Source organism: Toxorhynchites rutilus, chromosome 3, assembly GCF_029784135.1.
Source record: "Toxorhynchites rutilus septentrionalis strain SRP chromosome 3, ASM2978413v1, whole genome shotgun sequence".
In the NCBI taxonomy this organism is placed as follows: domain Eukaryota; kingdom Metazoa; phylum Arthropoda; class Insecta; order Diptera; family Culicidae; genus Toxorhynchites; species Toxorhynchites rutilus.
This window is the reverse complement of record NC_073746.1, coordinates 57367397-57394538: the sequence shown is the minus strand read 5'-3', so window position 1 is coordinate 57394538 and position 27142 is coordinate 57367397. Positions and strand designations below refer to the sequence as shown.

Genomic DNA, 27142 nt, shown 5'->3' with positions numbered 1-27142 from the left:
TATATATATATATATATATATATATATATATATATATATATATATTAGAATGACAGCGAAAATGGTCATGTCAAATTTTAAAAACCGACCATGTACATTTTGTACATGATTTAGGGGTGCCTCAAAGCACTCAAATTTTTGATTTTTTGATCCTCAAAAATCTTCCAAGGGCAGAGTAGAGGAAATTTGGAAAATCGAAATTTTTGTTTCGATGCCAAATGACTTAAAAATCGACCTTTTTGTACAGCCTGAGAGGCAATGAATGTATGGAAAAAATTATTATCGAATTTAAAGAACCGACCATGTATATTTTGTTTATTGGTCCAAAAAAAATAACCTGTACAAAATTCAGCTCAATCGAACTTTATTTAGGGGTTCGATGATGGGTAGTCCGAAAAATCAACTTTTTCCTCTTTTTATATATATCCGAATACCAGAGAGGTGTTATTTTTAGTTTTAAAGTTATGATTTTTCAAAGTTAACATGTTTTCAGTTTTCGTTCAACATTTCTATGTGACTAGACTGGATGTATGTGATTATAATCCAATTAATTGGCAAATGTGTTATTTTTTCAAACTAGCTTGTAGGCTTTAATTTGATATTTCGATCATCTGAATCGGTCCAGTAGTTCAAAAGTAATAAATTTTTGAAGAAAGTCATTTTTGGGAAAAAAGAGGAAAATGATTTTTTGGACCATCGGGTAACTTTGAAAAATCATAACTCAAAAATGAAAAAACACCTCCCTGGTTTCGAGATATGTTATGAAAAAAATCCTCAGCTTTCCAGAAAAAATATAAAAAGTGCTATAGCGCCTTTGGTCCCGAGACTATGAAAACAATAAAAAACGAATACAATCAATAATAACGAGAGCAGAATTCAAATTTTCTGCATGTATAGTATTTTTTCAAAAAAGACCAGCTAATTGGCTTTAATTTAATATGTCGAATTTTATTTTATATATTTTTTTTTTTCTAAATATAGTTTATTTCCTTTGATATTTTTTCTATTTTGACAAGTAAATACCACACTGGTGGAAATGATCGGTTTATTAGAAATAGGTATATAAAAAGTGTCGATAGTTCTTGTGTTGAATTCATTTTTTCTGGATATTTATTTAACGTGTCTACGTGGAAATTATCTATAGCCCCTCCTCTCTCACCGTGGACAAGCGTGGACATTGTCGTAACCCCTACCCCCCCTAAAGTGTATGTATGCACGCTATCAGGTTTTAAATTCTAGATTCCAGATGAGGATTTCTGATTGAATTTCCCATTTATAGATATTGAACAAAATAATCTAGAGTTAAATTTCATGTTTTACATTAAATGTCATATTCAGTTATAAATGTAACCCACATAATTACTAATTAACATTATTTGTTTTTGCTTCTAACATAGGCTCCAAAAATTAAACGGTTTATTAATCCATCAGATTACACTCAAAACATCTCAACATTCTGATCCAGTCACGACCGATCAAGCACCATTAGCCTCCACACTGTTACCTGCAGTCACCAGCTACAGAACCAGCGTGCCTTACTGGGAGTGAAGCTACAAACATTCTGCGGTGTCTGGTTATCTCATTGTTGAGGTTGCTATAATTCCATCAGAACACTATGCCCGACGATCATCACAATGAACAAAATGCATTTTACGCTATCCCACCTCGCCCAGCCATGGAGACCAACCGATGATGAACATACAGCCATGATAATCCCACCCACAGCATTCATAGCACTGCGGGACAGAATGGACCTTCGTCAGTAAGTTCACTCTCTTCATGGTGGACGCCGGACGTGGTAAAATGAGAAAAATGTGCAATTTTCTTCATTCTGCCTGTCGGCATTGAAAAAGTGGGTACGAACAATTTTCTATTGTAACGGCAGTTCTTTTTAAAGTGGCCACAGGCATTCTAGCTTTCGTTGTCCAATCGAGTGCTTTATTGTGACAAGCCCAAAGCATTGAATAAATATTGGTATAAAATATATAGCTCGATGATAAATCGATAAAAAAAATCATCGATAGAGATGATATGTCCTATTTCTAGACGAATTAGCCTTTCGCGAAGTTGCAGGTCGATTCCCATTTGCGGCAATCTACGCAGTATTTTGACAATAATTGACAAAATCGTCAAAAGTATGCGATCATAGACATCATACAATACATTTTTCTATTTAAAAACTGCCGAATCAACTATTTCTTCTGTCTCATCCTGTATTTTTCAAACATTATATGTTTACACCGATCACAACTTGTTTTGGAAATAACCGACAATCCTATTCCAACTGTATGCCAACATTTTGTTCACAGATAATATCACTATCTCACTTCCGAGGTTTTTCCGCTGTTGATTTGTATATGACCAGCATCAACTACGGCCAAAGCGATATATTCTTTTTTTTCTTCCCATTCTATGTTCTATTCGGATTTAATTATCGCTCAGATCCACCTTTTTTCCACCCTAGACCACAGGCGGCACTGGTAAAGGTTAGCAGTGTCGTAATCAACTTCCCACCATTGATCTGTTCAGTTGATAATGGATGTCTTTCCACCTCGCAGTGCACAGTTTGTGCCTCGAACTAGCGGTACTATCACCTCTCCGGGGCAATGGTTTTATCCATGCACCAATGCATGCAGCCGGGACTAATGGGTGGAATTTTGATTAAAAACTTCTTATCGATTTTCTCTAGCCGGATGAGGGGGGCTGCGGGATGCTCCCACGAACTCCCCGACCCGAGCTCTCAACAACGGTGACGAAGTGGAAAACTACTTTCATTCCTCGCTCTCGGATGTTCCATTCACGGGAAGTTGGCATTGTCAACATCAATTCGACCGAGTTTGCTAGCGCTCCAGTACCCCTGTCCAGACAGAAACCACACGCAACTGTTACGGACTTGTCACATATTTGGTCAGATGGATTCATAACAGAAAGAATTTCGAGAGCTGTTTTAGTTTGAAGTGGGATGACAATGGACAGTTACCAACGAAGAGTGTTCTTCTTCTTATTTATTTTCTCCTCACTACTCTGACCTTCAACTAATATACCAAACTCATTTTACAGTCATGAAATTCATTTTTCTTTCTCTCCCTCGCTTTCCTATTTCATTTGATATAGCTGGTTGGTCGTTGAAATGATGGATGCGCACTATCTATTTTTTCGTCCTGCCATGGACTACTTTCATATGTATAACCATATATGCAACTGGAATACCGTTTTGTCTCAAATAACGAACACTTAAGCTTTGTTGGCCATTAAAGAGTGTCTCATTACTCAACTCAATTGATTTACAAATACATATTGATGGTGAAAAACTAGAAATATGTTACATTACATTGATCTTAAACTCCGAATACCTTTGTTTCAAATTCTGAAGAGAAAAAATATGATTTTTTTTAATCATAACTTTTGAAATACTGAACAGATTCAGATTGTCGACATATCAAATTATTAGCTAGAATAAGCTAGTCCTTATACTCGCAAAAATTTGTTTTTTTCGTAATTATTGTTTTTATTTGTTTTTTATAGTTCACATGGTTTCGTTACCATGGGTACCATATTTTTCTATATTCTTTTAAATTCTAAAAATCAAAGATTTTTCATTTTCGATGAATTTCCAACTAAAATGTTTTTGAAAGACTAGCTAACTTTTGAAAGGCTAGTTAATTGGCTGCAATCTGATATGTTGATCACATGAATCACATGAATAAACTTTTGCTGTATTTTCCTCAAAATAATGTGTTTAAACATCTACTGTTCGCAATTTGAATCATGCGTCGAAACTTGATTCAAATACTTATTTGAATGAGGATTTCATCATAAAAGATAATGTTTTCATCCATTTATCATAGATTCTTACCTTTTCTAACACTTGACATGAAAACAACAAACAAAATAGTTAAAACAACTACAAAAACTGAAAAATTAACGAGGCTTGTTTTTAACGGAATTTGCTAACGCAAACATTTTATTACTGGCTTTGACAGTCACTTTTTTTTAAATGCTTAGTATTATAAATGATAGGCTGTATCGCTATATCTGTAAATGATGTCAAAATATAGCCTGTATCCCAAGGAATGCCAGGGTTTTCATTAGTCAGTTATTTATAACATAAACGTTAGTAAATTTACATTTTGAAATGGAGTGGTCCAAAATTGAGACAAAACGGTACGTATCCCAACGAATGAGGAAGTCTCGTTACAGGGGCATTATTACTGGTATCAACAGACATGTTTACGAGCGATAACTTATTGGCAGTTTTACCAATCAGAATTAAATCCCGATACAGAGAAACTGCAATGTAACATACATTTCACTTTCAATATTCAATTGTGTCGAATTGTATGTTATATAGAAGCATAATAAAGAACCATAGCTTATACTACTTTATTATGTTGCTGTTTGAGTAAATAATGATGAAATAGTTCAATTAGAAGATGAAGCCAAGCTTTTTATGATGTTTCCCTTCATACTGTTGATTAAAACTTGATTTATTTGGAATCCGGAATCACAAAACCAAAAAAAGATACAAAAATATTTTTATATCAAAATACACATAATTTATTGTTCTTTCAACAATATAGAAAAAAATATTCCGACACAGTTCTGATTAATGTTCGTACTTTTCATCGGATACCTCCATCAAAGTTTTAACTCTCTGTTGGTCAACCTCAGCGGCCATTTATTCCACGATCTCTTCATGTCTTCAGCATCCCGAGTCACTTTGACAACCTTCTTCAATTCCACCTGGGGGCTATTGAGGACTGGAGGTCGTCCGATTATCACGGTACCACTGAACAACCTCTCGAATGTAGTGACAGCTTGCCAAATCAGGCCAAAACTTCACCAGACGTATTTGCAGGAACTCTCTTCTATACATTTTTGGGCCCATTGTCTTGGCAAATTTATCAGCGAAAACGAATTTGAATTTGCCGGAAACGTCTCCTCTAGTAGTGGTCTTATAGAATTTTAGACCTGGGAGCTGTTCAAAATCCACCTTCACGTACGTTTCCTCACCCGTCAGCATCCATCCTTAGTACTTGGTCAAAATCTTGCGGTACAATTTTCGAGCGCGTCTTTCAGTAGTTACAGGTTCACGAAAGCGTTTCAGCACACCACGCCGGATTTCTAATGTGGGTGTTCAAAATTTAATATCTTCTCTCAACATCCAACTTGCCCAACCTTTTCAAAACAAAATAGATCAACTGAAATTTTCAAAACAATTAGCTGTAAAAATATCTGAGACACGCCTACTACGACCGCTGAATGTAATATGAATAATGATTCCGAATTCTAACTGAAGCATACCTCAAAAGTGAATAGATTAAATGACCGCTTGCACCTTTATTCTTCAGCACAAGTGTTCAAGCCATATTGCAGAGCATGCAATGCAAATATGCAAATTTCAAATGAAAGTTCTGACTTGGGTTTCATACATGAGACTTGAACCTATACCCAGGCCACTAAATGACCTTTGTTGAACCTGAGAGATTGACATAAAATTTTCAGGACCTATTCCGAAAAGAGTTCGAAACATTGAAAATGTGTACGTTATATCGAGGTCATATCGAGGTTCCCCTGTATACGTTTTGACGTTTTGATTTTAAATGAGCCTGAGACAGCAGGACGTTTTGCGCTGATCGAAACAAGTGCAACTTTTCACGAGTTGTGACGGATGTCGAAGTTATGTTAAAACATTCTCTTAACGGGGAAGATTAGTCTGAACAATCTAGAGATGAATTCATCATCAAAGTCTATCAGAAACATCCCTTAATGTAAATTTACGAGTTGCCTCCACGTGGAGGCAAGATGGCGGATTCGACGCTTTTTGCGCAAAACTTTTGGGTGGACAAGTTTTTTAGTTTTTTTTGCCCATCCAATAGATAATATGATAGAAAACACTTCCGGCTATATGAATCAGCATCAACATTTAAAAAAAATAATTCCAAGATCCTCGCCAAAGCTTAACGTCGCCAACTTGTCTCCCTCTCTCCTACGATGTGAAATGAATAATTGGATTTATTCCTTATCTTTCATTCAAGTAGGTGTTAGATTCGTGTTAATAGAATTCAGGTGAATGCCTTTGCTATTAATGTAAACGGGGCAAGTTGAGACGGCCCGCTTCTCAGCAGACGTAACAGTAGAACATTGCGAAACATGTTGTGAAGACGCTCACGATGAAAATTTTTATCTATATAAATTTGAATGTGTGTCTGTCTGTATTTTCTGCACATACTCGAAAACTGTTGGGCATGATTGATTCCGGGGCTTGTTGTCGCATTGTTACGACATGAGCATGAACATTGTTTTCTTGTGCTTGAACAGAGCGTGGTCGTTCCGTTTTCTTAAAATTGGAACAGAACCCGTGGTCTCAAACCTCCGGATTAACTTATGAACTGTGTATTCGGTTGGAACAAAGTTGATTCCGAATATCAAACGTAATTCAGTTCTCACCACACAAAAACTACTCAGGCTTTTAAACTACAGTCTACTAATGGAAATTATCATTAGGAGTAGTGGGGGTAATGTTAATCTAGGGCAATGATGAGATTAAAATAAAATCGTGGGGCCTATGATGAATCTATCTGTGGATAATGGAAATCCGACGTGCCCCACGATTTTATTTTAGTCTCATCATTGCCCTAGAAAGGAAGGGATGTGATAACTACTAACTCATACTTGCCTATTTATTTTCTAGCTTTTAGTACATTAATCCGCTTAATTTAAAAAGTTTTATTTTTCATTTTTTTATTTTCTAGTTTTTAGTACATTATCTGTATGGTTAGTATACTTCTCTACAATAAAACAATTTTTTTTTTGTTTCTTACCTAATTTTCTTCGGAATATTTTGATGATATACTGCATTCTATAAATCAAATCATTTCATTCGATACCGATATTGAGGGGAGTACAAAAAATACATTCACTTTTCTGAATTTATGTTGTTCATAATGTAGTGTCAAATTTTTATTAATTTGGGACAACCCTACAGACATACAAACATATATACAAACAGTTCAAGTTGAATGAAACCGTTTAAAAAAGTAATTGGCTATTTTGTTACAGCGGCCATCTTGGATTTGAATTTTCCATAAATAGCTGTGATCTACTGGTCAAGTCCCTTCACTTGATACCCATATTGATGGGGTTTCGAGAAAATATGTAATCTGCTATTTTGTGCTGGCGGCAATTTTGGATTTGCATTCCTCATGAATAACTGTGTTCTACTAGTCAAGTCCTTTCATTAGATACCCATATTGATTGGGTTTTAGAAAAAAATATATACAGGTCGGACTCGATTATATATAGTCGACCTTTTTTTTCTACAATTATTTTCAAATCCTATACATAATCGAATCTCAAGAAAACAATTTTTTCATTAATGTATGAATGTCAAACATTAATAGAAAAATAGCTTTTTTGTGATTCGATTATGTATTGTATTCAAAAATTAACGTTGAAAGTAAAATTGCGATTCTATATAATCGAGTCCGACCTGTATCGCCATTTTGGATTTGCTTTTCTCATGTATAACTGGGTTATACTAGTTAAGTTCTTTCATTTGATACCCATATTGATGGGGTTTTGAGAAAATACGTAATCCGCCATTTTGTGGTGGCGGCCATTTTGGATTTGCATTTTTCATAAATAACTGTGTTCTACTAGTCAATTCCTTTCATTTGTTACCCATATTGATGGGATCATGAAACACGCAGTTTTATAATGACTGCAGAGATAAAGGTGTGTTCCAAATTTCAGATCAATCGGTCAAAAGGAAGGGGGTCAAATTTATATTAATGTGAGAGAGCGCTACAGACAAACATGTTACAGGGCAAGCTAAATAAAACCGTTTAAAAAACTTTATTTTAATCTCATCAATGCCCTAGGGTATTAACCCTAGATTAATGAAGGAAGGGGTGTGATAACTGCTAACTGCTACTTGCCTAATTATTTTCCAGCTTTTAGTACATTATTATGTTTAATCACAATGAAACCGTTTAACTTAAAACGTTTTTTTTACTTATTTTTGTTTCTTGTTTTTAGTACATTATCTGTTTCAATATAATATTTCTCGGGATGGCAAAAGCCTTAAGTGCGACGCCTCTTTAAGTCGAATAAAAAAATATAATATTTCTCTACAATAAAACCATTGTACTGTATTCTATTAGTCAAATCGTTTCATTTGGTATCAACATTGAATGGATTGCAAAAAATACATATTATGTTCTCCAAATCAAGTTCGTTCGTTTGATACACATATCCCAATCAACATTTTTTTTAGATAATATGGAATCAGCTATTTTGTAGCGGCGGTCAATTTTGTTGTTCAAGATCATGGAGTAAGCAGTTTTAAAATCTGGGACAACCCTACAGATATATAGACATACATACAATCAGTAAAAATTAAATAAAAGCGTTTAAAAAAGTAATGTGCTATTTTGTGATTGAGGTCATCTTGGGTTTGGAGTTTTCAAGTTATGTATTCAAGCCCTTTCATTTGATACCCATAATAACTGAACTTTGAGAAAAATATATATCGCCATTTGCATTTTTTTCATAAATAACTGTGTTCTACTGGTCAATCCCCTCATTTGATACTCATATTGATGGGGTTTTGAAAACCTATATATTTGTTGCCGGTGCTCCCGTGGCCGTGTGGTTAGCATCCCACACCATCATGCCGGGGGTTCGGGTTCATTCCGGTTCTGGCCGGGGGATTTTTCGTCAAAAAAAATTCTCCCGGCTCGCACTGTGGTCACACGTATTCTAGAGCTTACCACTCCAGCGTACATTTAAGGCGTGTTATTCGGCATAGAAATCTCAACCAAGTATTACTTATAAAAATGACGCAAGTAATGCTACGTTGAGAAGGCAAAACTTCCGCTGGAACGTTAGAGCCATCCAAGAGATATTTGTTGCCGTTTTGTAAAGGTGGCCATTTTGAGTTTGTTTTCCTAATGAATAATTGCGTTCTACTAGTCAATTCCTTTCTTTGATACCCATATTGGATGGGGTTTTGGGAAAAAATATATTTATCGCCATTTTGTAGTGGCCACTATCTTGGATTTGTATTTTTCATAAATAAATGTGTTCTACTAGTCAAGCCCTTTCGTTTGATAGCCATATTGATGGAGTTCTAAGAAAATATGAGATCCGCCATTTTGTATAGGTATAATGCCAACATTGACGTAACGTTCCGACGTTTGTTTCTTTTTACAGAGAGGGTGTCAGTATACCGTTTGTGGTACAATCAGCTAACAGCAGTATTGGGTAAGGTCAAAACTCTCGCGAAAATTATTCAACATGTAACCAAGTACTTCACAATTAACGTTAATCTCATTTACGTAATAGCCTTCCTTCTAAATGGGGATACAATTTTGCAGAAAAATGAGATAGCACGGACTCGGAGTGGAAATGAACAATCCTTTTTCTTTTTCTTTTCCTTTTTTAGAAACAACGCTAATCCTTGTTGTTTTTGTTCCCTAGTAAGCGTAACCAAGAGGAACAAGTTGGAGGAGATCACGTAAGTATGCAAATGACGGCGGATCCATTTTGTTTGCGCAGACATAGTCAAACCATGGCCACATTCAAGCATGAGCAAGCATATCGCTTACAAATGAATTAAACATCAGTATGCAAAATAGTGCGAATGAAACGGGAGAAAAATGAAAAAAAAAGTGGCAGCCTGGATGCAGTCCATAGTGAAAGAATTGAAATCTCCATAGACTATACTGTCTAGACTATGGAGATTTCAAGTGTTAAAAGCTGTGGACAAAAATTATATGCCTTTGTTCGTGACTGGTGGATGATTATTATTAAAATCAATGTTAAAATAATTATAGATCTAATTTTGTGATTGAATTACCACAAAAAAACAAGAACTTTTTTAAGCAAGGTACCCGTAAATAACCTGAAAGACGATTGATTAGCTGCAGATTGATCATAGGTTGGAAAATAATTCTTCATTCACTCAAGAAGCAAATGTGTCCAATATTCACAATAATGAGCGAATATACAAGGTATCATCGATCGGTAGTCGGAAATTGGAAAAGCAATTGATAATTAATTCCAACAGATATATCCGGTTTGTAATTCAGAGACGTAAACCTATATAAATTAAATAGATTCAAATAGAATCAAATCCTTTGGATTCCTGAATTGATCTTGTCTTTAGATAGGAGAATTATCTAACAAAACGAAAACGATTCTGACAGAGTGGCTCTCCTGATGATCATTCCATTTCTACCTCACCGTCAGATTTCTCACCAATTAATTTTCTTCAGCAAACATCCAGCATATGTATTAGGAAATTCCCTCAATTGCACTCAGTGGCCATTTACCCTTCGGATGCCGACGTGCGGACAAAGAGAGATATGGAGAGAGGGAAATCACTATAACGGAGTGTTCCGCTTCCGGGCGGATTCGATGAAGATTGTGTTACGCTTGGTCCGTGCATCGTCATTTGCAAGGCGATTTGTTGAATGAAACATTGCCCCGCTCGTTCTTCGGGTCCGACTTCAAGGTCAAACAAGCACACATGGTGAAACTCCCATCGGAGACAAATTGCTATCGGAGGTGGCAGCAGGTGTTCACGTGGGACTGCTACGAGAATAAAATCAGCCTTTGGCGATAGCACAACACATTATCTTGGCCTCGGATTGGACTGCAGCTTCCTATATTGTAGCGTAATGCTTTTGATTTTCACCCACTTTGTTTTGCATCCGATAAAACGTTTCACATCACGGAAGCCACTCTTGCATAAACAATTTCCACCACCACCACCCCCACTAGTGGCGCTCCTTCCATTTTTTGCAGCAGTTGCCTCGGGCGATATGTTGAAGCGTGATTGAATTTGCACTTGACTGAGCTGTAGACTGTTATTCCAAAGGGTTGAAGAATGTCGAAATAGTAGATCATGTACATCATCTATTTATACACCCATTCCATGTCAAACCGATATAGTGGTTCTCAGACTTCCATGAAAAGTGGTTGTTTTGTTCTTTATTGCAAAATATTAGACCCTTATTTTTTTATTTTTTTCGTTAGGGTGACCATTTCCATTTTAGGGTGATCCGAAAAATAATTTTTTTTCAGCTTTTTCCCAAAAATGACTTTTTTCAAAAATTCTCAACTTTTGAACCACTGAACCGTTTTAGATGATCGACATATCAAATTGAAGCCAATGAGCTATCCTTCTAGCCTACTGAACTTGCAAAAACAATGGATTTTGTATTCGTAATTATTGATTGTAGTTGTTTTTTTGTTGTTTTCGTGGCTTTGGACTGAAGGGCACTATATATTTTTTATATTTTTCTGAAAGCTGAGGATTTTTTACATAACATATATCGATATCAGAGATGCTATTTTTGACGTAAGATTACGTCTTTCGGGAACATATTGGGGTAAAAATTGAAAAACGAATATCTATCGCATCGTGAAAAATGTCCAATTTCAAACGCTTATTGCTCAGCCATTTCATGACGGATTGATCAGATTTTTACATCAAAACATTGCGGCACTCTATAACAATTTTTCACCTTGAATAAAATAATATAAATCATGTAATTAACTATCGAACAATTGAAAAATCTCAACCCCTATCCAAACGGTACTGATTGGTCGAAATTGACGTCATTTCTTTTTCGCCTGCTTCGCTTCTTTCGTTCCCCGATAAGTCAAATATTTGCATGGCGCCTATTTCTCACATACCAACTGATATAAAAGGACGGTAGCATTTTTGGATTCATTAGAGACGAATGAACTCTCAGAGTTTAAAGTCTCTCTAATTCAATACCTTCCTTCCCTTGGATTCATCATTCTCGTTCAACGCTCAGATCGGCAAACATCTGGGCTTCTAGTGTGCAGTGCTCTACAAATCAACCAACACCATACGGTGCGGCAAAGGAGAGGAAGCCATCGGCAACCAACGATGGATGCGGTGCGGCAAAGGGAGCAAAGAAAAGGAAGCAGCGGAGAGCATCGAATTAAATCTAGTGTGCATTGCTGGTGCGCTCCTCTTCACATCAACAATTGGATGCGGCAAAGGAGGCAGAGGAGCGAAGTGTATTGCATTGCATCGTATCACACCCGCTATCCGTCGTTTAGCTCGTCGTGGTGGTGCCAATCAAACCCTCGCAAATCAACGCACAGAAGCCGATGGCGTAAAAGTCAAGGAAAGCATCAGCGAATCCGTAAAAGCTACCGCTCCCAAAACTAAACTGCTACATCAGACTGAAACGGGGAAATCGACATTGCAAATACATGAAAGTAGGGGGAGATTTTGTTCCTACCGAAATGTGTTCCCTAACAGAGACATTAAAACCAAGGTGTCCGGGGAAAATCGGCATTGCAAATATAAGCAAGTAGGGGTCATTTTTATATTGCAAGTAAGGTGAGTAAAACGATTAATTCCAGCAAATAAAATTTAAATTTGGAACTTTAATGTTGGTTGCTTCGTGAAATTTGATATCAATGACCGATCGTGTATTGTGAGACATTCAGCACAAGTGTAAGTGTAAAATTGTATATGGTAGCAGTTGTGTTAAAAATGACTTGATATATGAAACGATTTATTTCAATTTTCATAAATACAAACCAAGGTGTCTTCTCACTCGAGAACGGGTCGTTTGGTTAAAGCTGTCTGTTTTTTTTTTGTGTTAATTTTCACCCAAGGAAAGTTTATACGGCGAGAAAAATTGGAAAGTGAAGAAATATTAGAAAAGTGATATTTCATATGTTCTACATATAGTATTAGGTGCTGTTAGTCCAATTCAAATTCGCATTGGGTTGAATAAACCCTCAGAAAGTAAAAAAAAAAATAAAAAATAAAAATACCTTTTCCATTTTAGAAATCGTTACGAGATGTTTCAACCGAAAAAAAATACTTTTACAAAAATAATAAGTTTACAATTATCGGATATGTATGATTCATGGACACTTTAAAAATGGGCCGTCCTTGTAAACACGATTTACGTACTCATATTCGATTCCATGAACATTTACGCCTTGATTCCAAAATAAAAACAAATGCTCCGCGCTCGATTGCATTAATGTTTGCTATTAATTCGGGAAAACTTTGAGTTCTCGATAAGCAGGACGGAAAATTAATTATTCTATACGCCCGCGATGGAGGAGAGCGAAATTTCTACCGTAGCCCTAGGAGTATGATTCATACTAAATTAGCAGCCTAAATATACTTCCAGGAACTTGTTCCACCCGCTTTCCAAAATTTGCTGCGAGCAACAACTTTTTTTGCTGGAAATAACAGTAACTTTAATCGGATGTGCAAAATGCGATCAAACGTCCACGAGATCATAATATTAAGTCCCAGCGACATACAGTGGCTTGGTTTTTTCATAAATATGCATCTTAAAGTTTACCGCGAAAGAACGAACAGTGCTAATGTCAGTGTTTCAGCGGATTACCCGGACTGTCCGACGCGAAGACTTTCTTAACGGCACTAATGGCCTCTGGGCCTAAAAACGTGAATGCCACTTGATTACACGAACACTTTTTCCGTTCGCTGGTGTAATTGAACCGGTTTGTTCAATTGCATACACGTGATTATGGGAACTGCCGCCCAAATCGAACTGTGATCCGTCTCGCTCTCCTTTTAACTAAGTACGGGCTGAGAAACCTGGGCACAAGTTTCACTAAGTTCGGAACTATAAAACAACCGGCGGACTTCGACCTCAATGGACTAGAGAAATTTTTCAGATTGGAAAACGGAAGTTGGATTTTATTTACCGTCTGTATTCTTCGGAATTCTGACTTAAACTATCTATGCTATAGAACTCTCGGCCATATACATTCTACATGGCTCTATGTAAGATATTGAAAATATTTACAATACCCCCATCGAAACTGATGAGATTGATAAAAAATCATTTGTCCGTATCCGAGGACTCGTTTATTCTCTGGAGTCGAAGTCAGAAATGGTCTCCATATTCTTGACCTGAAAACTGGTGAAAGGATAAAACTTTCATAGTTCAATCCAGAGACTCGTCTAGCCGAATAGATCTACGGATTTATGAAGCGCAACCCTATATTTTTTATTTCGATGTCTTCGATACTGTCGATGAAGCATCTGCTTTAAAGACATTAAGGTTATCAGAGATTTTTTTCCAACTCAAAGTAGGTATTAACTTGTGTGATTTATTCATACTCAGTTGGTTGAGTTGATTGATTTATTCATACTCAGTCAGCCTTGAATGTTTTCTGTTTCGTTGCCGAAAAATCCCCCGACCAGAACAGAAATCGAACTCGAACCCCCGACATGATAATGTGTGGCGCTAACCACTCGTCTACTGGAGCAGCAAAAGCTAGACTTGATAACCACTTAGTGGCCCTGAAAAAGACCGTTTAGTCTGATTGTTGGTTGTTGTTTGTTCACTCTACCAGAGGTAAAATCGAGCGATAATGGCAAAAGTATGGCAACAGATAATAGATGTCAATAGGAGATGAAATATGATAAAAATTGCCCGCTGTGACCCTGGACGAGATGGCTCCTGCGTTCTGTGTAGAACACATCATCTCAGAATGAATAGTGTACACATTACCATCAGAGATACAGCTCAAATCGGACAATCCGTTCTTGAATGATGTACGAACAAACATTTGAGGCGATTGATTTCAATATTTTAAGACTTGATTATTTTTTTTTTCAGATTCGAAGCTATATAAAAACAACAATACACCGATTCTATATCGTTCGCGCCCGAAAGTATAACGGCAACTTACACCGTAGTGGAGGCGATCTGGCGTAGTGGTAACATCCATGCCTCTCACGCTATAGGTCACGAGTTCAATTCTCACTCCCGACATTCTTCCAAAAATGGAAGTAAAAGTGACGAACCAGCCAAAATGAGTTGAAAGTCACTATAATACAGATAAAAAAAAAAAAAAAAACTTACACCGTCGGCATAATTTCAAGTAATGTTCGTTCTCATAGCAACCTAACGCTGTAGGCAACGTTATCAAATTAACTCACAGCTCTCTCTCTCTCGACATACACTGCTCGCTGTCTAGAGTAATACTAACAAACTAAAATCGCGGCCCGAGGCTTACATACTTACTGTTCGGTAAAATAAATCACCGCTTGCTCTTTTCAGACGGCGAAACTGAGGAGCCGCTAATCGGACCAATCAAAACGTGGGATTAGGCAGAAGCAAATCTAACCAAACGCATAATTTATTGCACATCCCCGTATTCGTATTAGATGAGCAGCTGAGAGAGTAAAGATTGCTTGTGCTCGACCATCAGAACGCGTGATTTTCGTGTAGATAATACTTGACATTTTCAATTGCTTCAGAAAATATACAATTTTCTTCATTGTATCATAAAATATATAATTTTCTTCATTGTAATGAATTGTTAGGTAGTGCCTAAGTAAATGGTTCGCTTGAAATTGGACAATTTTTGCGATTTGGAAGATTTGTCGTTTTTCAATTTATGTTTCCAATGTGTTCCTAAAGACGTAATCCTGCGTCAAAATAACGGATCTATATTTGACAATGATGAAAAAATATAGGAGGTATGATCAAAATCGTAACAGTTATATTTCGGATAATCGTTTTTTAGGTGTTGGCTGGAAGATGCTTCTAACTTGTGTGCAGCTATCCTCCCGAGAGCCACATGGGGGAAATCAATCTGAATATTATTTCTGCTTCTGTTTTGCGTTGGCTGTTTGGACAAAGTTAATACTCACAACAATATAAGTTATAACAAACACCAGGAGCAAATTGCACACAAAAAGGGATATCAATTTGCTTCGTATTGACACAGGCTTCGACAACGTGTGCAAAATTAATTGAAATATCCCTCAATTCCGTGAAGTATGAAGCATGCATGAGGAAAACAACGATATGGAAAGTTAAACCTTGCGATTCCGAGCCTTTCGGGTGGGCGCGCGTCCGTTTGTTGATTCGACCAGCGCTGCACTTCCGATGTGAAAAGAATCACGTGCCATTCGTGGAAAGTGCCCTGCTGTAAAACCCCACCAATCCGGGGGAACTTTTAGTGCTATTGTTCGACGAGGTGAATCTTTTTCCTCCCCCCTCTCGGATGAGTTAATTTTATTTCTTATCCAGGCCTCCCTCCGCCTGATCTCCCTTTTATTAAGTTCCTGTGGTTCGAATCCTGCGACCAGAAGAAAAAGAATGGGGATGCGTGAAATGAGGGCTAAAATAATGCAATACGATCCGAACGGAGCTGGGACGTAGAAACCTCATTATGTAGGATTGAATGAGAAGAAGTCTTTGAATTGCAAATGGTTTTCATTCTTGAAGTTGATCGAAATTTTAAAACTGAATTTCAAACTGTCTTCAGTTCAACTGTGTTTTTTTTTTTGTATAGGCATTTTTATTTTCGCATTCCTACGAGTTATTTCTTTCCTGTGGCACAATCTACATTCATTAATCGTATAGTAAGTATGTATAGTAGTGTAATGATTAGTAAAAGCAAACATAAAAATCAAAGGAAATCATAAACAAATTTAATTTCAACTTAATGTAACATGAAGAATGGATTCAGAATTAAATCACTGGTAATTCCTGTTTTCCAATATAGTTATGGTTTACCTAAAAAGAGAAGATATTCTGTTGGACCAACAAAAGTCAAAGGCATTCTATCACAAATCTTATGCAAGTTCTAGAAGTAGACTAAGAATAATAACTTATCTACAGAAAATTAAATTTATTGAAGAATGGAAATTAATTATCGCTGTTATTATCACCTCCTGGCGTCAGAATCACTAGAGCACTAGAAAAACTAACCATTGGCCGTACTAAATTTTGCAGCCGAGATATAGTGTTTCCAGCGGCGTCTGAAGACATTTGCCGGAGAGTTTTATTTAGTCTTGCCACTGACTTTACGACGTCTGTTCTGTGCAAGGAGCTTTCCGCTTCGGTTCACTTTTTAGCGAGCGTGTGTACTCCGGAGCTCTATTTCTGAGTGTATGTTTTTTGTACGAACCAAACAGACAAACTGTTGCATCGTATCGGGTCGACATCCAGACGGCACTAGCAACAGATTATTGCCAGCCTTAACGATTCTGCAAACATTGCGGCATCTTGGAGGATTTGTTGGGATGTTCAATAGTCAAGTAGAGCTATCCCCGGTCTTGATGCCTCACAGCTTCCTGAATCGAAACTATTCTCTCTGAGTAAACACAGCTGCCCTTTCTAACGTGGGACGAAATTATCAAGCCATCACTAGGTGCACTTCTTGGTTCCGTCAAGGACATGCTTCTCGTATTTATCATTTGCTCGCAATGATGAAGGCAAACATAAATAGTGTTATTATGTTTGCGTGCATCTTGGTTGGAAGTCGAGTCTCATACCAAGTGGAAAGAGATACTCTTTCAGCGCAATATCATCGAACCAGTTCGCGCGCAGTCGCTGAGTACGGCCAACTTCATTGAAGTCTGAAAGAGCCTTCAAGAAGGACGCGTAGAAAACAAACGCTGTAAAGCGTGCTATTTGATTGCATCCTCATCATTAGGACGATTATTGAGGGGAATCTACGCTGCTTTCCGCGTATTTTCTTAATGTTATGTTGTAATTGGAAAAAATTAAATCATAATTATACTATTCCTGAATGTTGATTACCGAGATAGTGAGCCATCAACGTCTATCCAGACAAAGGTTGGAACGATGAAGTTCGTTCATTTTTTTCCAATTGATTTATTCTTAAGATTCGCTCGCAACAGCTTTACGAAGCCGGAAATTCACGAAAGCATAAATATACGCGCTCACAAATCTATTACTCCTACTACAAACTATAGGTTTGGAAAACCTATCCCAACCAGTGCCACAAATTATCAAAATCTATTCACGAATGAAGACATTAGCTTTTTCCCAGTGTCGGATGAATTTTCTTCTGTTGAAACTCAACGCCATATCTGTCATAATGAGTATAACACAAGAGTCGAGACGCGTGAACTTTGTCTGGTATATTGAACGAATAGAGCATGAACGAATTTCGGAAAGCCTGCATTCAGGCACTTCCATTACTGTCAATAATTTCAGGTGATTATAACGAACGTTAAGTTGATCCTCATCGCTTGCAATGAATTTCTATTGAATACGTGTTTGACTTCCATATTTAGAAACAAAGGAATCCGGAGAAGGCAACATTAGCGTTTCGTTGAGCGTTGACCGTTGTGCGGTGTTGAGCGGTTGAGCGACATCTAGCGTTAGACGGCGTTGAGCGTTCCGTTTCCGTTTCTTTTTCTTTTTTATACTGTATCATAATGACTTTCAACACCTTTTTGGCTGGCTTGTCACTTCCATTTTTGGAAGAATGTCGGGAGTGAGAATTGAACTCGCGATCTTTACCGTGAAGGGTACAGTCCGTTCCCGTTTCCGTTTCCGCTTTATATGATCTTTTACTATCGCCATTTCGCTCTAACACGATCTTAGTTTCTAACACTTTCTTTATCTAACTCCATTTTCGGTCTCCTAGTGCGGTTTACAATGCACCGGAAGCCACCGGAATACGATATTCGACTTCCGCTGTTTAAGCCCGTCCACCCAGTACCCATATCGTAGGGGTTTTATATGATTGTTAGTCATTTATAGCCAGTATCATTAAACCGGAAATCAAAACAAGATTATGTTGGTTTTTCGCTCGTCTGTTATTGTCACCCAATTGGGGTGTACGCCATTCCTGGCCAAGTAGATTCATAAAATATAGCTAGAGTTATACCATACATTTCATTGCCAATGTCGCCAAAACCAAGAATTTTGTATAATAAATGGCTATCCTTTACCATTAATCGATTTCACTCTCAATTAGTTGACGTTGAATTTTATGCTTTGATTTTCACTAACACGCAATGATATTCAATTTCGACGTTACGAATATCATGACGAAAAAGAATATGCAAATGAAAAATGAACTTTATGGCAAGCTGATGTTGATGTTCATTGCATTGGTGTTCATTGATAGTGTTGTTCCATATTTATCGACTCTGGCTTGAGCAGTAGGTTGTCAATACAAGGCAGGCTGAAATTCGCCGTAATTGAATGCCGTGAATGTGAATATTTTCGGCACTGATGCCAACTACTACCTTGCGCCTCCCTCGTGTTGTTTTGTTGAATTGAAAGTTAGAACCAACTATCCCGCTTCATCGACTATTAATCCTTTTACAGCGAATGAAAACCATTCAGTTGCACTTTCTAGGAAAAATGCTAAGCTGCTCTTCCAATTCCTCTTTTCAGGCCAACGCTTCAAATATTTTCGTTTTAAGGTTTTTATTTGAGGTGTCGTACCAAAGGTCCCTTAATTCGGGGCTAGTTTTGTTTTCGTTTTCGAGAAAATACTCAATCTTCGTTTAACCTCGAAACCATCAATCCATCATTGTTTAGGTCCAGTTATGTTCAACAAACGGAGTGGTGCGGTAGTTTTGGAATGACAAGAATGATCCCAAAATCTCGGTTTATGACCATGAACTAAATGCTGGCGACTGTACTGTGCGACAAATCCGTCTCCGAGAAGGCTACAAATGTTACTAAGCAAGTAGACAACATAACCGAAGCCTGAAACAACAAACAGTGGGCATAATCCAGGCTCGTAAGCTAATGGGTGTTAAATAAAAAATGAGAATTTTTTCAATCACATATAAAAAAAATATTTTTTTTTCATCGATTTCAGTACTTTTTATTGATAACATAATGTATTTTCTTCAAAAAAATGTCAGTGACTGTTTGAGTAAGGGCCGTGGTCTGCTGTTCGAGGCAACTTTGTCGCGATGCTCTCACAAGAACGTTGTACGGTTCTACGAAACGCATTTCCAGCAAGGAAAAAAGTACACGGTGGCACATTTTAAGGAAGAAAATGTACCTGTCAGTACGGTATATCGTATCCTGAGTTCGTGCGGAATCCTGAACGTAGAGCGGAAGGTCGGAAGTGGTCGTCCGGTGACGATAATGACGAAGCAGAGGAAGGAAGACATCGTTAAAGAAGCTGTTTGACAACAAGGACGCAACCAGCCTGCGTGACGCCGGTCGGAAATATGGCTGCTCCCACGTATTGATCCATCGGACCCTCAAGATGGAAGGAATCGTCTGCAAGAAGAAGACGAGGTCGCCAGAGTACACGGAGGTGCAGATTGAGACGGTTAAATCACAGTGTCGGTGGATGACCAAAAAATACCGCGGGACATCTTTCGTTCTGGACGACGAAAGCTATTTTCCGCTGTCCAAAACGCATATTCCAGGAAATGATAATTACTACTCCAGCGACAAGTCATCCACACCGCCTGAAGTGAAATACATGTTTGAAAAAAAAGGTTATGTTGTACATCGCCATTTCCGACCGAGGCATTTCAAAGCCTTGGTTTAAGCCGAGCGGTCTGGCAATCAACCAACAAATCTATCAAGAAGAGTGCCTCGATAAAATCCTGCTGCCGTTCTTGAACGAGCATCACGCGGATGGGAAGTACGTCTTCTGGCCGGACAAGGCGTCTTCCCATTACGCCAAGAAGACGCTGGCGTATCTTGAGGAGAAGAGATGCCGTTCGTGCCGAAAGATCGTAACCCAACAAACTAGCCCTAGTGCCGCCCAATAGAGAATTTCTTTGGCTCACTCAGTGCCCTAGTGTATAAAAACAATTGGAGGGCCAAGGACACGAAGCAACTGACTACAAGAATCCGGAATTGTATCCGGATAATGGACGTAATTGCCGTACAACGTTCTTGTGAGAGCATCGCGACAAAGTTGCGTCGAACAGTGGACCATGGCCCTTACTCAAACATCCACTGACATTTTTTTGAAGAAAATACATTATGTTATTAATAAAAAATACTGGAATCGATGAAAAAAAATTTAAAAAAAAGTTTACATGTGATTGAAAAAATTCTCAATTTTTATTTAACACCCGTTATAAGACCAGATGCTGTCGAAACGCGATGGATGTGTCTTTTTTTTTTAATTCGTTTATTTTTACAGGCTCAGTTACTTAAGTTTAAAGGAGCCGAATTCTTAAATATATTTTTAAAACTATATATATATATATATATAGAAACAATTTTCTTACATCTATGGTTAGTAAGGTGGAAAACCGATTACTCGCGGTGTACTCGAGTTTAGAAGGGTGACATATTTTTAGGAGAAGGATGGGATATAAGGAAATTGTAACAATGTTGATGAGCACTCAATTCGTAAATCTATTCGTATATCTATAGTTTATTTACATTTCAACTTATTCTACTATTTATAGCAAGGGGACGAATTACCCGCAAAGGAAGGAAAGGAGGGTATAAGGATTTAGGGGCAATCACACACGAAGATCTATAGCTTTAAGGAAAACATATATATGGGACATGTAATCAAGGTCTAACCGAGCCAACACATCTCTCACCGGCACATTGGGCTGTCTTCCTCGGGCCCGAAGGGAGTTTTCTAAATTCGATCTGGCGACCAGATACACCTCGCACGACCAAACAATGTGCTCGATGTCGTGATAACCTTGGCCACAAACGCAGAGATTGCTGCTGGCAAGATTGAAACGAAAGAGTAGTGCATCTAACGAACAGTGATTGGACATGAGTCGGGAGAAGGTGCGGATAAAGTCCCGACTCAAGTCTAGACTTTTGAACCACGGTTTGAGGCTAACCTTAGGGATAATCGAGTGAAACCACCGGCCCAATTCATCTTCATTCCACTTGCGTTGCCAGTTAGCGATGGTATTTTTGCGAACTAAAGAATAAAATTCATTGAAGGCGATTTGACGCTGATAAATATCGCCTTCAATTGCACCTATCTTTGCCAATGAGTCAGCCCTCTCATTACCCGGAATTGAGCAATGTGAAGGGACCCAGACAAAGGTAATGACATAACAGCGTCTGGATAAAGCACTCAAAATTTCTCGTATTCTCTCAAGGAAGTACGGCGAGTGCTTTTCCGGCCTCACTGAACGGATAGCTTCGACAGAGCTAAGACTATCCGTTACAATGTAATAGTGTTCAACAGGTCGTGAGGCGACGCTGTCCAGCGCCCAGTATATCGCTGCCAATTCAGCAATATATACCGAGCAAGGATTCTGAAGACTGTGTGAGGTGCTAAAAAATACGTTGAACACTCCAAATCCTGTGGACTCATTCATAGAGGACCCATCAGTAAAGTATATATTATCACAATTGATACGCCCATACTTTGCATTGAAGATTGTAGGAACGAACCCCAATCTAAGATAATCTGGATTTTCATGGATTTTCTCCTTCATGAACAGATCGAAATGTACAGAGGAATTGATGTAGTCAGGAAAACAAACACGGTTGGGAATATACGAAGAAGGAACAACCTGCATAGAGGTGAATTCATGATATGAATTCATGAATCCAGAATGAAAATTTAGCTCGATCAATTGCTTCCGATCAGCTGCCAGGATTCATATTCTCAAGCTGGAGAGAATACAATATCGTTGCTTGCGTATAGCCATGGGGTGTTTGCATTCGACACATACGATGAGTCTCGAAGTTTTGGCAGGAGTACCCCCGCTTACTCTTCGGTTCACAGAATTATCCTACAGATTTCTCATCCGTTGCAAGATCATGAATCCATTGGTGATTGATAACTTCGAAAATCTACTCCAACTGACTCCTCAGTCAAGTTTTATGTCTCTATACCATGAGTACCTTACCCATGAAGTGCACCCTTCACCGGGCATCTCCAACCAAGTTTGCTTCCCATACTTTTGCAATTCCTCTGTCAATTTTGATCTGTCCATGCGACAAAAGATCCATGGAATCCCAGATCATCTACGCTCCGATTACATTCCGGAGATATTTTCGGCAGAATATGGGAAAGTTAGATCTGATAAAATGTTCTTTACTGACGGTTCATGCATAAACGGGTCCACTGGCTTCGGCATCTTCAATGAAAATTCCAGTGCCTCTTTCAAACTCAAAGATCCTTGTTCCGTGTATGTCGCTGAACTGGGTGCGATATATTACGCATTAGGGATCATTGAAACATTGCCCATCGACCACTATTTTATTTTTTCAGACAGTCTCAGCTCAATAGAGGCAATCCGCTCAATGAAAGTTGATAAACGCTCATCTTATTTCCTAACAAGAATAAGACATCTATTGAGTGTTTTGGTCGAAAAATTATTCAAGATTACCTTAGCATGGGTTCCCTCTCATTGCTCGATTCCGGGGAATGAGAAAGCGGACTCGCTAGCTAAGGTGGGCGCTTCAGAAGGCACACTTTTTGAAAGGCAAATTACTTATAACGAATTTTTTCACATTCCTCGTCAGGACACACTCGTTAGTTGGCAGCGCATGTGGAGTGAAGATGAGTTCGGTCGTTGGTTACACACGATTATCCCTAAGGTTTCGACGAAAGCTTGGTTTAAGGGATTGAATGTCGGTCGTGATTTCATTCGCGTGATATCTCGGCTTATGTCCAATCACTACAACCTAAACGCGCATCTCTATCGAATTGGGCTCGCAGCAAACAATCTTTGTGATTGTGGCGATGGCTACCACGACATCGAGCATATTGTCTGGTCGTGTATCCGGTTCCATGCTGCTCGCTCTCAGCTCTCTAGAGCACTGAGAGCAAAAGGCAGACAATCGGATATCCCCGTCCGGGATATCTTAGGTAGCCGTGATCCTGATCTTCTGCTTCATCTATACCTGTTCCTCAGGAACGCCGATGTCAACGTTTAATGATTTTTCCTTCGTTGTGTCCCTGTTTCGTATCCCTCCTATTCGATCTATAAACTTTTACTTAGTCGCGGCAATACATACACACACTCTTTACAGATACACGGGCCAAAGGTTGTGCAATCCACTGATGATTCAACAAAAGCCAAAGGTTGTACCGCTCATGACAACTCTACACGAGCTGATGATTGCGCCGGCTAGTGACCCTTCTATCCTGGATTCCTCGAGAAGACGCACCACGCTAGATATGGGGTACAGACTAGGGGGGCGTTGCTGATTAATGGTCAGCTGCATCCCAATAGGAAGTATCCCGTGTCGGGCACAGGTACAGATCATTGAAGACAGCAACATCACAATTACGAAAACACTTGTAATACTAACCTCGAGCCAACCGCGAGTAATCGGTTACATATTACTAACATAGTTATAGGGCAAACATTGTCGAAATATTGAACTCCCGGCCCCGTCAGGTTGACGCCATATGAGCCTTAATAAAAATATATATTTTGGATAAAAAAAAAAAAAAAAAATTGCTCAAAATTTCCGACCACCAATGGATTCATAACCTTACACCGGATGAGGAACCGAAGAGATAATAAATTGAAGCGATCTTTTAGTGGGAGTACGCCTGCCAAAACCTCGAGACTCATGGTATGCGTTGAGGGCATACATCCCAACGCAATACGGAGACAAAGATACTGAATTCGCTCGAGTTTAATGAGGTGTGTTTTGGCAGCTGATTGAAAACAGAAACTGCCATACTCCATCACTGAGAGAATAGTTGTTCGATACAACATAATAAGATCTTCGGGATGGGCTCCCCACCAGGTGCCGGTAATTGTACGGAGAAAGTTTATTCTTTGTTGACATTTTTTACTCAGATACCTAATATGGGCCCCCCAAGTACATTTAGAGTCGAACCAGACCCCAAGATACTTGAATAACATAGCATGAGTGATCGGTTTACCCAAAAGTTGAAGCTTTGGTTTTGCTGGTCTATGCTTCCTAGAAAAAACCACCATCTCTGTTTTCTCCGTGGAGAATTCGATCCCTAGCCCAATGGCCCAGGTTGAAAAATTGTTCAAAGTATCTTGTAAGGGTCCTTGCAGGTCGGATTCGTTTGATCCTACGACAGACACCACTCCATCATCTGCAAGTTGTCTTAGGCTGCAATTTTGTGTAAGGCAATTGTCGATGTCGCTTACATAGAAGTTGTACAAAAGGGGGCTTAAACATGAGCCCTGGGGGAGTCCCATGTAAGAGACCCGACTTACTGCCGAATCTCCGTGAGAAAAGTTCAAATGTTTCTCACAAAGCAAGTTATATAACATATTATTCAATAGAGGCGGCAGACCCCGAGAGTGTAATTTGTCCGACAAAACCTCTATTGAAACAGAATCGAAGGCCCCCTTTATGTCCAAGAATACTGAAGCCATTTGTTTTTTTTCGGCGTAAGCCATTTGAATTTCTGAAGAAAGCAACGCAAGACAATCATTCGTCCCCTTGCCCCTGCGGAACCCATATTGTGTATCTGAGAGTAGGCCATTCGTTTCAACCCATCGATCAAGGCGAAACAAGATCATTTTCTCCAACAATTTCCGTATACAAGACAGCATTGCTATTGGGCGGTACGAATTGAAGTCGGCCGCGGGTTTTCCGGGTTTTTGAACAGCTATAACTCGTACTTGTCTCCAATCATCTGGAACAATATTATGCTCCAGAAACCGATTGAATAAGTTCAACAAGCGATGTTTCGCCACATCAGGGAGATTTTTCAGCAAGTTGAACTTAATTCTATCCGATCCCGGAGCAGAATTGTTACATGAAAGGAGAGCAAGAGAGAATTCTACCATCGAAAACTCGGAATCAAGATCGCACCTATCTTGTGGTATATCTCGAACAATTTTTTGCACAGGAGCGGAATCAGGACAAACCTTCCGTGCAAAATTAAAATTCCATCGATGTGAATATTCTTCGCTTTCATTCGTTGAAGAGCGATTTCTCATGTTTCGAGCCACTTTCCATAATTTTTTCATTGACGTTTCTCGTGACAAACCTCCCACGAAATTTCGCCAATAAGCACGTTTTTTCCCTTTGATCAAGTTTTTAAATTGATTTTCAAGGTCCAAATACGTCTGAAAATTTTCAGGGGTTCCACGTTTCCGAAAAGCTTTAAATGCATTCGATTTTTCTACATAAAGCTTGGAACATATACTATCCCACCATAGATTGGGAGGCCTTCGACGAATAGTGGAACCTGGGATGGGTTTCGTTTGAGCGCGAACCGCGCTGTCATAGATCAAACGAGAAAGGAAGTTATACTCCTCCAATGGAGGTAAACCATCTCTGGAATTGATGGCTAGAGCAATCGCGTCCGTATATTTTTTCCAGTCAATGTGTCTTGTGAGGTCATATGCCATGTTTATAGATTCAGAAGAATTCGACCCAATGGTGATGGAAATTTTGATTGGCAAGTGATCACTACCGTTGGGGTCCTGGATTACATTCCACTTGCAATCTAACGATAGTGAATTCGAGCAAAGCGAGAGGTCAAGAGCACTTGGTTTAGTAGGAGGTTTAGGAACACGTGTTGTTTCCCCAGTATTCAAAACGGTAATATTGAAGCTGTTACAAAGGTCATATATCAACGATGAACGATTGTCGTCGTACTGTTCCCCCCAGGCAGTTCCGTGAGAGTTGAAGTCTCCCAAGATCAATCGTGGCTCAGGAAGAAGTGAGCACATGTCAACAAGTTGCTTGCGGCTAACCGCAGCTCTCGGAGGCCAATACAAGCTGACAATACAGAGGTCTTTTCCTCTGATGTTTGCATGACAAGCAACAGCTTCAATCCTTCCAATAGGTGGAAGGTCAATTCGAAAAAATGAGTGGCACTTATTGATCCCCAATAACACCCCTCCGTATCTGTCATCACGGTCCAAGCGTATAATATTTAAATCATGGAAAGAGAGATCATCTCGCGAAGAAAGCCAAGTTTCGGACAGAGCAAAAACATCACAATTGAAGTTATGAATTAAAAATTTGAATGTATCCAATTTAGGGATAAGACTACGACAATTCCACTGCAAAACAGTGATATCACCGACCTCTCTATTTGAATTAGACATCAAGAGAGATAATCATTGCAAGGAGGGGCCATGTGTGCATCAATTGTTGCAAAATTGTATTTAATACTGGAAGCATTGAGATGACAATGGTTCTGATGGAGTCGGAAACATTAAAACACTTGAAGATTTGATCCAAAAGGTCAGACAACTTTATAAATCCCGATTGGGAAGTTGAGCTGGACGGAAAAACAGGGACAGTTGGGGTTTTTGATGTCCCCTCGAGTGCTGGGTCGTTCGAAGGTGAACTATTCCCACGGAAGCCAGGAGGAACCTGATTTTGCTTGTCCGCTGCACTCGATTTTTTAGGCAAGCTAACTGGGGGTATCACCGGGGGGACTTGTTCTTGAA

The 27142-nt window shown here is 38.7% G+C and overlaps 2 protein-coding genes across 2 annotated transcripts in view; one reads left to right on the top strand and one right to left on the bottom strand.

The window, feature by feature from the left end:
- The window catches only part of LOC129774829 (cyclic nucleotide-gated cation channel subunit A), a 342729-nt gene that overhangs the window by 242654 nt on the left and 72933 nt on the right, over positions 1–27142 (bottom strand). The gene's annotated exons all lie outside the window — the stretch shown is intronic.
- The window catches only part of LOC129773156 (uncharacterized), a 91082-nt gene continuing 73083 nt past the window's right edge, over positions 9144–27142 (top strand). Inside the window, exons 1-4 of the mRNA XM_055776730.1 lie at positions 9144–9166; positions 9217–9267; positions 9484–9520; positions 12357–12388. Coding sequence (XP_055632705.1) covers positions 9144–9166; positions 9217–9267; positions 9484–9520; positions 12357–12388 — 143 coding nt within the window. The remainder of the gene's footprint in view (positions 9167–9216; positions 9268–9483; positions 9521–12356; positions 12389–27142) is intronic.